The sequence below is a fragment of the Lepidochelys olivacea genome (assembly GCF_965140295.1).
Source record: "Lepidochelys olivacea isolate rLepOli2 genome assembly, chromosome: 4".
NCBI classification, from domain to species: Eukaryota; Metazoa; Chordata; order Testudines; family Cheloniidae; genus Lepidochelys; species Lepidochelys olivacea.
Window position 1 is genome coordinate 11904252 of NC_140414.1, and position 12907 is coordinate 11917158.

General features: G+C 41.4%; 1 protein-coding gene across 19 annotated transcripts in view; it reads left to right on the forward strand.

The window, feature by feature from the left end:
- ADGRL3 (adhesion G protein-coupled receptor L3) overlaps positions 1-12907 on the forward strand; it is an 815007-nt gene that overhangs the window by 489537 nt on the left and 312563 nt on the right. For all 19 annotated transcript variants that reach the window (XM_084625891.1, XM_084625888.1, XM_084625889.1 and 16 more), the window contains exon 6: positions 7652-8452. In XM_084625891.1, the coding sequence (XP_084482017.1) occupies positions 7652-8452 (801 nt within the window). The remainder of the gene's footprint in view (positions 1-7651; positions 8453-12907) is intronic.

Below are 12907 nucleotides of genomic sequence, written 5' to 3' on the forward strand. Positions count from 1 at the left end.
AAGCTTTTGGTAGAGATCCCACATAACCCCCTCCAGTGGCCTATTGGCCACAGAAGTAATATTCCTGCCAGGGCATGTCTGTGTCACAGCATCCAACAGTTTTATATAATACATGGTGTGATGCGATTGATTACATGCATTAGAATTTCTGAAAGACAGAAAGTGGCCTCACTTGAGATCTTGTTGCTATTCCAACCTCTCCGACACTCTTAACTTTCTTAATTTCCTTGAGTGATTTATGTATTTATTTATTTCTAAGATTATAGTTCCCTGGCCTGTGCTTATGGGCACCCTGTTAATTAAAATAACCAATACAAAGACCAGTGTACAAGGCTACTTATATATAAATAAATATCCAACAAACTCCTTCAACTTTCAGCCCACCCTCTTTCTCAAGCACCCCACCCCCAATGTGTGCCTTTGCAGTGCACCCAGAACCTTAACAAATGTGGGCTCTGGCGGATCGAGGTTTGGAGCTGAGGACCCCCAGTCACCTCTTGTTTATATCCAGAGTTCAAGCACTTCCCCTGATCTCAATGGTGACCATTCACCATGGAGAGAGGTGTAGGATATAAACCAACAGTCATTGGGATGGCTGATGCAGTCCTTCACTCCTAGCTCAAACAGCTTTACATAGAATCACTGAATTGTAAGACTTAAAGGGACCTCAAGAGGTCATCTGGTCCAGTCCCCTGCACTCTAAGGACTAAGTATTATCCCTGACAGGTGTTTGTCTAACCAACTCTTAAAAATCTCCAATGATGGAGATTTCACAACTTCCCTAGGAAATATATTCCAGTGCTTAACCACCCTGAGAGTTAGGAAGTTTTTCTTAATGTCCAACCTAAACCTCCCCTGCTGCAATTTAAGTCCATTGCTTCTTGTCCTGTCTTCAGAGGTTAAGAAAAACAATTTTTCTCCCTCTTCCTTGTAACAACTTCTTATGTACTTGAAAACTGTTATCATGCCCCCCCTCGGTCTTCCCTTCTTCAGAGCAAACAAACCTAATTTTTTTCAATCTTTCCTCATAGGTTATGGTTTCTAGACCTTTGATCATTTAGATGTATAAAAAACAAATCTCCTTTTTCATGACGGAATAAACACAGACTGGATGATTTGTCCTTGAGAGTATTTTGTCACTAAATAAAATCTTTAACTTGAGTTAAACGAAGGGGTAGATGGATGGATGGATGTAAATTGTTAACTCTTCTTGAGGGTAGAGGAGAATGGAGCCATCCTCTCTTAATATACTATCTGGTGTGACACCTTTTATAAAAGCTGGAAAAGCACTGAACACAATTTTTTAGTTTTAAACCTTCCCCCGCCCACTGTATTCTCCTTAAACTATTCATCCTTGAGTTGTTTGCTCCTGTTGTGTGTTTGAACGTGTGGAAAAATCTTACTTTTCCAGTCCACAAACAGTTATAAAACTGGAATGTTATTAAATATTCAAACCCAAACAAACACAGCTGGCACAAGCCCCATTGCTGTTATGTCCTTTCAGAGCATACCAAACTCTGGTGCAACCACACCCTGCTCCAGAACTGCCCATTTCTTCAGCAGAGCTCAAATGGAGCAAGAGGAGGGTCCTAAGAACCTGGGCTAAGGTTTAAATTGATGAAATGGAAGAGCAAGAGACCAATCAGTTCCCGCACCTACCCTGGCTGACCAATGAGTAGATAGAGTCTCCAGAGGAGGAGCGGCCATCTTTGCATTCCCCCAGTATGTGCTCCCCTCTCTCTTCTACTGTGATATCCCCCAGTGATATTCTATGGGTTTTGTTGTGCCTTCCACCTCCAGTGGATGAGGCACCAAGAGCCCAGCAGAACAGAATTTGGGTAGCACGTAAACCATTTCCACCCTATGACCCTAGATAGATGTACTCTTATTTTTCTTTTCAGTGAAGCACCATGTATATTGCTGTATAAAATAAGATTTTTAACAGTAACAGTAGAGTCATAGAATATCAGGGTTGGAAGGGACCTCAGGAGGTCATCTAGTCCAACCCCCTGCTCAAAGCAGGACCAATCCCCAACTAAATCATTCAGCAATATTTAGGTTGTAAGTCTACTTCTCATCATGAATGCAGATGTCCAAGATTAAGACTGGTGCATCTTTACCTATGAATACAGAAATCACATTATCTACAACAGAATCATTAACACGTCATAATTTGCCAACTCTTCTCACACCGTTACCATAGGTATCTCCTAATTCTAAGTACAGGGAGGAACTGTTAATTTCGGATGTCTCTGAGGTTTTCAGTGGTGCTCTGTAAAATGCTGAATTTTTAATGGTGAGCCATTGGGTGTGTCTTCTGTTGACTGGACTACGGCATATTCCTGCACAATTAGCTATAGCTCTCATTCAGAGCAAATTTGTGCAGTGTTCCTCTTGCCTCTCCTGTTGTCATTAGTTTTAAGGTGTGTTGTCTGTTTTGTTAGATGGATCACAACTTCTTTCTTAAACTTTGATACTGCAGCGGCTGACTTTGTGTGTCTCTGATTTTCGCTGGTGGGGCCATAGAAGGTGTTGGTTCTTTATCAGGGCTGTTTGTTGTCTTCTGTGTCCTTTCCTTCCCACGAAGGAGTGATTTTCAACAGACGCAAGCATGCTAGCAGCATTATATAAGCTACACCACTGAAGCCTGCATTACCATGCACCAGTGACTTGGTTCAGATTGACTGCACAACTAGTGACCTAATACAGTGCCACCTCATGACACAAGCAGGAGGGCAGACAGGAAATAGATCAGTGCCTCATCTACGGTAGGAACATCAAGTTTACCTGGTGACAACAGCAGTTTGAGAGCTGAATGTTAAAATCCCTGCCTGTATTGTGGTCTTAAGGAGAGGAAAGGGGCCCGCTATCTGCTGATTCTGTGCGAGGGTGACTGTGACCAGAGTCCCGTGGGAGCCAACTGAGGTCACTCAATTAGGGTGAACTGCAAAGAACAGGGCAGGCATTCCCCGAAGCTGGTGGACATTCCAATATGTAGATTTACCAAGCCAGCATAAAACAGCTTCTTTATTACCTCACTGATTGCCTAGAACATAGTTCCCTTAAAGTAACACAGACACCCAAGTCAAATATGATGAGGATTACTGAAAATGTTATTCATCATATAAAAAAGTTCTACCAATCCCAAAGAATTGGACACATTACCTCCCAGGTTAATGAATATTCCATATCTTACCCAAGTACACGCTTACAGCCAATTCTTATTAACTAAACTAAATTTTATTTAAAAAGAAAAGAGAGAGAGAGTATGGTTAAAAGATCAGTATACATACAGATATGATTACACTCTTGAAATTCAGATTCATAGCAGAGATGGTGAGCTTTGTAGTTGCAAAGAGTTCTTTTAGAATTTAGTCCATAGGTTATAGTCCAATGTCCAATATCATATTCAGGGTGTTCCAGTTTAGGACTGGGATCTCAATCTTGTGACTCAAACTTCCCCTGATGAAGCTTAAGTAGATCTGAGATAAAAAGGATTGGGACCCAAGAGTCTTTTATACAGTTTTCTAGCAGCCACTTGACCATAGAGTCCTGGGTGAACAATAGGCTTTTGCTGTAACCTTCTGTTTCCTAAACCTCACGGGTAATTAACTGCATGGATTATCATAAGATAATTTATCCATTAAGCAGTTTATCACAAACTTTAAAGAGACATATAGACAATGACATCATTGCATCCAAGATTCATCTAAATGTTAATATCCCCTTTTGATCTCTGAATCAATAGCTATAGTGACAGATAGGAGCTGTTTGTTTACATGGCCAGCATCTATAAGTAAACACATACAATTAGCATCACCTCTAATTCTCTAACAATACAGGTTTGCATTTCAAAGTTCTAGCCTATTTAGCATCCAATGGCCCTAATTACCATTCACATACTTTCTAACATGTCTTTAAAGGTTGGCTTTGGGTTAGTTAGCCTGCAAGCTGTTTAAGCCTTTCTGGTCATGTGTTATACTTTGTATAAGATTTGTTGCAGTTATATAACAGTGGTAGCAATAATGATTGTCATGGTTATATTTTAATTAGACAACATCACATTTAGGAATGGTGCATATAAAATGGAGTAGTGCAGTGCAGTGGAAGAGAAAGTGTAGGACATCCATCTCATCCGAGATTCTACACAAGACTTCTGGGTGAAAAGTCTATATCTGCTCTGCAGGCATGGGTGGCGGGTGAACAAGCTGTTGGGGGCAGCTAGCCCCTTGCTCCTCCCCCTTTGCCTCCACCTCCCCCCCCCGCCAGAGCCCAGAGTACCCCCCTCCCGGGCCCCCACCGGAGCGCTGGGTGAGTGGCGTGTTCCCAGCACCCCCAATACCGGGCAGGCAGCGTGGCATGGCCATAGCCCTAGCGCCCCCAGCTCCAGGCCTTGTCAGCACTGGCACCAGGCTTTCTTCCCCAGCCACTGTGCTCCAGAAGAGCGGGAAGGGAACTAGAAGTAGGCAAGAAAGTCCTGGGGGCAGAGCATGGGCAGGGCCATGTCAGGCTGTTTGGGGAGGCACAGCCTCCCCCAGCCTACGATACCCACCGCCTATGTCTTCAAGGGCCTGATCCAAAGAAGATTGAGTTGATGGGAGTCTTTCCATTGACTTCAATGGATTTTGGCTCAGGCCGTAAATTCTTCTTGGGATAGGCTGTAAGGTTATGGCACCAAAGCCTTTTAGTAGTGTACACATGTGCTGAATAAGGTTGTTCCAGCACTGAGGGAATCAGGTCTGCTAAAAAGGATGAAACTCATTGAAAGCACTATAGTGCCTGATAAACAGAATAGATCTATGTTACAGGATATGGGCTTTTCGGTAGCACATTAATATTAGTAACATGTTAATATTTTAACAGCCATGAATATTTACATTTGTATTTTAAAATAGCGGTGTATTTAAATCCTTCCCGTTGTTTTGTTGTTAATGAGGAAGGCCATCTTGATGATGATGATTTTATAAGTGCTGATGGCGTGCTTGGTTCTGTACAAGACCTAGACCCAAATCCTGTGAACACTTAGGGACCTGTGTGACTTTACTCACCTGAGCAGTCCACTCACGTCCAGTGGAAATACTCCCCTAGATAAAGTTGTGCAGGTTCATTTGATTTTTCAGGATTTGGGCAATGGATATCAAGACAGACCCTATCCTGAATAGTTTATTCTATCTAGAAATCTGTTTCAACCCTATTTCAATTAATAAAACTCTTATTTTATGCTGTGAGCGTGATCCAAAGGCAATGGAAAGATCTCTGATTGAGTTCAATGGACTTTGGGATCAGGCCCTGATTGCTTTTAAGACTGTAGTACACCTAAGTCATGTGCCTGTATTTTATCTGGTGTATATCAGAGGAAAAGATGTTTTACATATTTATATATATATATATAACATTCACAAAATATAGCAATAACTGAAGTAAATTAATAATACTTCCTTTCATTTGGAAGAGGTATAGAAAAGTACCTGGCCAATACAGTACCATTAATCTATTCTCTTTTCTCCTTTCTCTCTTTACTTCTCTCTCTACAATAGAAGTGGAACAAAAAGGTAATTAAATACCTTTCAAATTATATATACTACTTATTTATAGGCTAAGTTATTTAACAGTTTAACGTTTAGTTGAAATACTTTTGTCATTAATTCTCACTTTTTTTTTTGTTAAAGTTTATTTAGTTTCTCTGCTGCTCAACTTCACAAGATAATATATATTTTTTGCTGAAAAGATTTACTGGTATAGTTTTCTTTCTCAATCTTCTACTCTAAAAGCATGATTATTTTTTTTAAAAGACCCTGTAGACACAGTGCCCCGTACATTAGCTACTGTAAAACAGTGTCACAGCTTCATTGGCTCCACGGAGCTCTATCAGTTTCTACTAGCTGAGGATGTGGCCCAAAATTTTGTGTATCGTTTGAATTTGTGATTTTTCCCATATTCTCTCTTTTTTCAGGGGGCTTAATCAGCTTCTGCACTGTTGAAAATAATTGGTTGACTTCTAAGCAAGAAGTGATAATTCAACTGCCCCGTATACCAGCCCCATGCTAATAGAAATGTCTAATGGGGCACTTGTGCCTGGCCAGTTGTTGTGTTTCAGGTCATCTTCATACCGCAATAACACACACAAGAACATTGACTCAATTGTAATATGTGATGAGCCCCCTCCAACTCACATTGAAGTCAATGGCAAAACTCCCATTGACCTGACTGAGAGTTCAGTCTGCCTCTTGGTATTGTGTCCAGAACTCATGTAGCTTTAAGTCATTCTTCCATGTCAGTCTGCATCAGCACAAGGGTCCACCCCTGGATCAGTTGCAGGATTAGGACCTTGGTGTGCACTTGAAATTTACTTTGTCGCCATCAATTTGTTTTTTATATTGTAATATCCCGTAGCACTCCCAGTGTGCCAACACACATATATTTGCAGTATATTCTTCCCTTAATACAAATGCATAACTCCAGTGAATAAGAGTTAATCTGGGCATCAAAGGGAGATTATAAACTAGACTGCACTGTATTTCGCTGTCACATACTGCAATCGTTGCACTGCTTGCCAGGTTGTGCTCTGGCCCACGCTGCGTGTACTGGACTGTAGCACATAGTTCTCCTTCAGCTTATCAGTCAAAGATCAGATTTAAGTGTTACTTTAATTCTTACATCGGCAAGGCACATGTGCGGTGCCTTCTCCTAACCTCTGTCCGTGCAACATATCACCCTAAAACCAAACCGAACCAGCTGATCCCTGTCCCATTTCCATTCCCATTCTGAAGTCTGAGCAGCAAAGCACAGCTAGCCAAACCGTTCCTGTATGCTCCTCTCATGTAACCGTAGAAGGTATATGTTTTAAATTTGAATACTACTGTGTTTAACAGGACATTTTTAACTGATTAAAATCTAGATCTTGGGTTCCTCTCCAGTGAACTTTATTCTTTTCCTTCCTTTCTTCCTTCCTTCCTCGCTTCCTGTCTTTTCTTTCTCCTCTCAGTATTCATCCATTGTTCATTTTTAATTGTGTGGACTGCATGTTCTGTGTGTTCTGTAGCAGCTTCAAAAATCTTATTGCTAGTTATGACCCATACAAGGGTATTTTTGTCTTCCTGTTTGCTTTCAGTGTTCCTTTGAGTTGCTGAGGGATTTGCCTCTGCTTTGCCATGGTACCTTTTAAATATTCAATTCCACCTGGGCTGTAAGGATGGGCGCTTTTTTTTAATTTCCATTTCTAGGGCAATCTTCAGCAGACTGTTCAAACTAAATATGTGGAACAATTCGCCAGAAATTTACCCCTTCACTTAGCAGGTATAGATATAGTGTAGAATATAATCTGAAAATACAAACCCATAAACCCTTTGGGAATACATATTCATTTCAGAGTTTAGAAAGGCGAATAGTCCAAGTAAGTACACCAGTAAAAATAGATTCCAAAGGCAGTAAGAAAATGAACTGATGTTAATTGAAAAGGCAGCAAAAATCAATATGGTCCTGTTCTAGACCACACACTGCCCGTGGTGAAGGTAATCTGCAAATAGACTACATTTGTTGTGGGCTGATCGTACTCTGCTGCAGAGCTATAAACTATTAGAAGTTAATACCAAACCATCAGAGCTCTTTTTAACTTTCTTTTTTTGTGTTTAACTCTCTTCCCCTCCAACAGTTTTTCTTTGTCCTGGCCTACTAAAAGGTGTATACCAGAGTGAACATTTATTTGAGTCAGACCATCAGTCTGGGGCTTGGTGCAAGGACCCTCTACAGGCTTCTGACAAGATTTATTACATGCCCTGGACCCCGTACAGAACGGACACCCTGACGGAGTATTCTTCCAAGGATGATTTCATAGCTGGGAGACCAACGACTACCTATAAACTCCCTCACCGGGTAGATGGCACTGGATTTGTAGTGTACGATGGGGCTTTGTTCTTCAACAAGGAGCGAACCAGGAATATAGTCAAGTTTGACTTGAGGACAAGAATAAAAAGTGGGGAGGCTATCATAGCAAATGCCAATTACCATGACACCTCTCCTTACAGGTGGGGAGGCAAGTCTGACATAGACCTGGCGGTTGATGAGAACGGGCTATGGGTAATCTATGCAACCGAACAAAACAATGGCAAAATTGTCATTAGCCAGTTAAACCCTTACACCTTAAGGATCGAAGGGACGTGGGATACAGCCTATGACAAAAGGTCAGCTTCCAACGCTTTCATGATCTGTGGGATTTTATATGTGGTTAAGTCTGTGTATGAAGATGACGACAATGAAGCCACAGGAAATAAGATAGACTATATTTACAATACTGACCAAAGCAAGGATAGTCTGGTGGATGTTGCCTTTCCAAACTCTTACCAGTACATCGCTGCTGTGGATTATAACCCCAGGGACAACCTCCTTTATGTATGGAACAACTATCATGTGGTGAAATATTCTTTGGATTTTGGACCACTGGACAGCAGATCAGGTAAGGTTCTGTGCTAAGTTTTGCTTTTGGCTTCCATTATCTATAACCTGAAGCTGGTTTGTTTTTTCTGTGAAGTTAAAGTATATTTGTCTTTGATTGCATGTGTGTGTGCATGACTTAAGGCCTAATTCTCCTCATGCTTAATGCTTAGCTGCTTCAAAGAGACATTTTACTGTTTACAGAACATTTTCTGTATAGCCTACTTTGAAAATAAATGGAAATGGGAATAAATTGTCAGTGATAAGCCTGAGCCAATCTCCAGATGTCTAAGTTCCTGTTCAGATCATCAGAATCACCAGTGGAGATGCCTGTTCCATTGCATTTATTCTATCCATGAATCCCCTTTGCTTTTATGACCATGCCAGAACATTACTTTTGTGAAACATAGCTCAGATGTTGCTCTTATTGTAAATACCATGGGGCAGACCCTCAGCTGGTTTAAATCAGCGTGGCTGCAATGAAGTCAATGAAATGTTAAAGAATGTCATGAGCTGAGAATCTGTCCCCAGAGATGTGCAAACATACAAACATAAAAACAAACAAACAGTTGTTTGAGTCTTTGCTTTCTTTGAGATAAGCAATTCTTTTTACCTTCTCTTAAAACAGTCTAGAGGAATAAGTCATTTAATTGCATCAATTCGTTTCCCCCCCCAATTAATACTTTTTTGTGGACTTTAATTGAAAGGTACATCTCCAAATGTAGCTTGTATACACACTGGAGAGCATTGCCATAAAAATATTTTGTACATGTGATTGCTGAAGTGAAACAATAGGCCTTTACTCCTTACAGGGGATCAGTGGCAAAGGATCATGGGAATGTGTCAGCTTGCCCTCTATAGTGGTTTAATGAAGTAGACAAGGGGGCACATTGAAATCTTAGATCTGTAACAAAGTCAAATTAAATTCAATTGAGCTGGAGACAGCCGGTTCAGTGCTTTTTACAGAGTGAAACCGAATATTGATTTTTCTCAAAAATTGCTAATTAATTGCTGCTTTTTAAGGAGTTACCTCTGTTTGTTATTTTATTGGGAGTTGGGTTCAATTACTGTAAAGGAATCTTTTGAAGAAAGGTCTGCTTAGGGTCCACAAAACCTATGAAGCTGATTGTTAACGCATATCTCCAGGAGGTTATATCGGATAGAAGGAAATGGTCTATCCCTCCTGCTCTTCAGTCTCTAAAGGGGCCATTCGCTTCATGGGTGCCTGTCGGTGGATTGGTCCCTTCTTACAAAGATCTTCTGCTAGTCTGTTTCCTTGCCTGTTGGGTGGAAGTAACATTGAAAACGACTCTGCACTTCCATCAGTATTCTCCATAACAAATGCTCCAAGAACGTCAACTAAAATAATAGTGTGCATGTTCTGGTGTACTGCTTGCAACATCATGCTCCAGAATTGAGCTGAGGACAAAATTGTGAGTGGTGTACATGAAATGAAGACCCTTCCCTGTACCTTTTATGATCCTAACGTTAACCGGAGCTATTTATTCTGATCACCACCATCTGGTGACCCAGCTGGCATAAATCATCTAAAAAAAACCCACCCTTGTCTCCTGCTGTACTGCTGGAGTAAAACAAGGATGGTGTTTGGACAGTTACGCCCACTTGGGGGGGTGGGGCTGTTTATTCTCCACAGCAGCAAAGCTGCCCCTGCCTCCTCACCGGGGAGTAGTCCTTCAGAGCTGTAATTGCCCCTACTCATTACGTGGGGTCCTTCGCTCTGCTCTGTACCCCTGTAAGAGACAGCTACCGTCTGGTCTGCTGACGTTTGAGGCTGTTGGTGTAAGTAAATGCTACTCAGCGTGACTGAGACCTGCAGAATTGATCCCTTAAGCCCTAGCCCTTCCCATAACAAAACGCTGGGATTAGAAATAATTAATGTTACTTGTCAGGATTCAAGGCCATGCGTCAAGTTCCACTCTGTTACCGCAGTGGGAATCCAGAGTAATCTCACTGGCTTCAGCAGCGTTATTCTGGATTTACACCAGTATCACTGGGAGCAGAATGATTTGACCAGAGCAAGCTGTCCATGAACATATGTTCACCCTCTAGAGAAGAATTTTCTGTTGGATTTTAGGTGTAATTCATGCTGGGACATACATATGCAGGGTTCAGGGTCTAGTCCAATGCAGTCCTTTTTGACACAGATGGACTTCTGCCACTAGTGAGAGTTGGGGGAGGGAATGTAGTTTCTCCTGTATGCTCTTGCAGTAAGGAGTGTAGGGCTCTTGGTGTCGTATTATTGCAGGAAGTTAGTTACATATGACACTGTGCGGGACACGGTGTCAATTTTGAACCGCTACAGTCAAACCAATGAACTTCTTAATCCATTTCTCAAGACATGTACAGTTTCTGTTTTCTGGGCAGGTAAAACAATATAACATATATTCTGCTTACCTCTAATTTGGCAGAGCTGAAAACAGGTTGGTTTAGGCTATGCCTTCACTGCAGTTAACTTGAGATATCTACACTTCAGTTAGCCTAGCTTGAGTCACAGCAGCCAGGCTGCAAAATAACTCTCTTTGAGCTGCACTGAATGATGGGAGCAGTTGCTGATTTGTGCTAACTCAAGCTGTTGCTAGATCCCTGCTGGGCCAGCAGGCTTGAATTTAAAGTGCTATCACACTCCAGCTAAAGATTCTTGCCTGTGTGTGGGAGTTGGGTTCGGGGCAGCACTTGAGTTAACTCTTCAATGAAGACAAGCCCTTAAGCTCACCCTGGATACAATGGTGGTGACATTTGTTGGCAGGGGAAACCTTTTGAGGAAGTGTCAGTTGTTGTGGGTTCACTCTTAGTTGCGAGGGCATTAGCTCTCTGGGTGTTAAAATGCTTTGCTTTCTCAAGCTCTTACTAGACTCATCCACTGCTCCTAGCACTTCAAGAAACAGAGGTGGATGGAAATGCCCACAGTTGGTTGGAGATTGCTTCCTTTGCTCATGGCAGTGGTCCACACCTTTGTCAGTCAACAGCCAAGCTTCTGTGAAGTGTTCTAGCCAGGCTAACTCGGAAGGCCCTTAAGCAGCTTGAATTATTATTGAATGGGGCTGCCTTGCCTTTTAGGTAGGACAGAGGCCACCAAGAGCATGTTACAACTGTACTGCCTAATCCAAACTGATTGCAGATCCTTTTTCTGATGTTGATTACTATCTGCAAACTCTAAATGGTCTAGCACCAAATTACCTTAGAGACCACTCATGAGCCCAGATGTGACACCTGAAACCTGCCCTCCTTAGAGGGAAACCTCCCGGAGCAAGATTGGCTGGTATGTAGAATTATCTCCTGCTGGAAATCTGTCAGAGTCTAAGCATATCTATTTTTAGAACATGATGCAAGATTCACGTTTTCATTCAGCCTTTTTTTAGTAACTGTGAGTGTTGGAATTTCCTTGGCAGTCAGTTTCCTAGCTGGAAACCCTCCACTCTGATTCTGGTCTGTTCAGGACAGCTGATTAGCTTGCTTTAGTGGGCTTAGAAATATATGCTTCCTGTTTTGGAGGAAATGTTTTATTCTCTTGATCTAAGTTATGTCCAGGAGCCCATCCATTACAGTGCTGTGTACCTGACAAACATGTGAAATTAATAAATAATTTTGCCCATCTGGCAAGAGGTAGCATTCATATAATGCCTACATGTGTGTTGTAGACTTCTATATATTGTATATTAGCACTGTGTTTTACCAGGTATGCAATGAAATGTGGTACTAAACTATTGTATCTACCTTTGACATTTAAAAAATCACAGAATGCATGTTAAACTTTTATACCCTAGGTTTGTGTTTAATATTGGAATATGCTCTCTTGACATATGATGGCAACCATTTAATTCAGTAAATTATTCTGCTTCTTCTTTATCCTCTTTTTTTAAGCAGGTTTACAATGTAGATAAGGTGAACCCTCTGTCCTTAAAATATGCTAATTAAGTGCATTTGCGTCTCAGTTAAAAGATGTGGCAGTATAGTGATGAATAAGAACTTTAAACACATATGACACCTCGTTAAAATGTAATTTTCACATCATACATCTGAGCCCTTTACTTTGACAGCTGAGTAATGTGAATGGTGGGCAGAGAATCCTGAACATTTTCAAAGCAGTCACGTGCTAATAGGTGCAGGAAAGCGGCTTCCTGCATTGTTCAGCTTGAAACATCTTTGCCAGGGAAATACATCAAGAGAGCTGTAGAATTTTAAATCATGCTTGCGTACAGGATATGAATTGCTACAGTTTCAAGATCCCCATGTGATAAGACACATTTCCTGTCTCTGAAATTTAATCCACGCTGCATTTCAAAATCCGTACTGAACCTTGGTGCTGTACATCTCCTTATGCTGGATGGGGGCAATATTTCAGTGGCTGCTAGTTGTTAATTGCAGATGATTCTGTATTTTTATTTTCCAGTTGCTTTCCTCTGAGCATCCCTAGCTCTCCTCTCCAGCTCTTCTTCACTGCTTGTGGCAGTGGCTG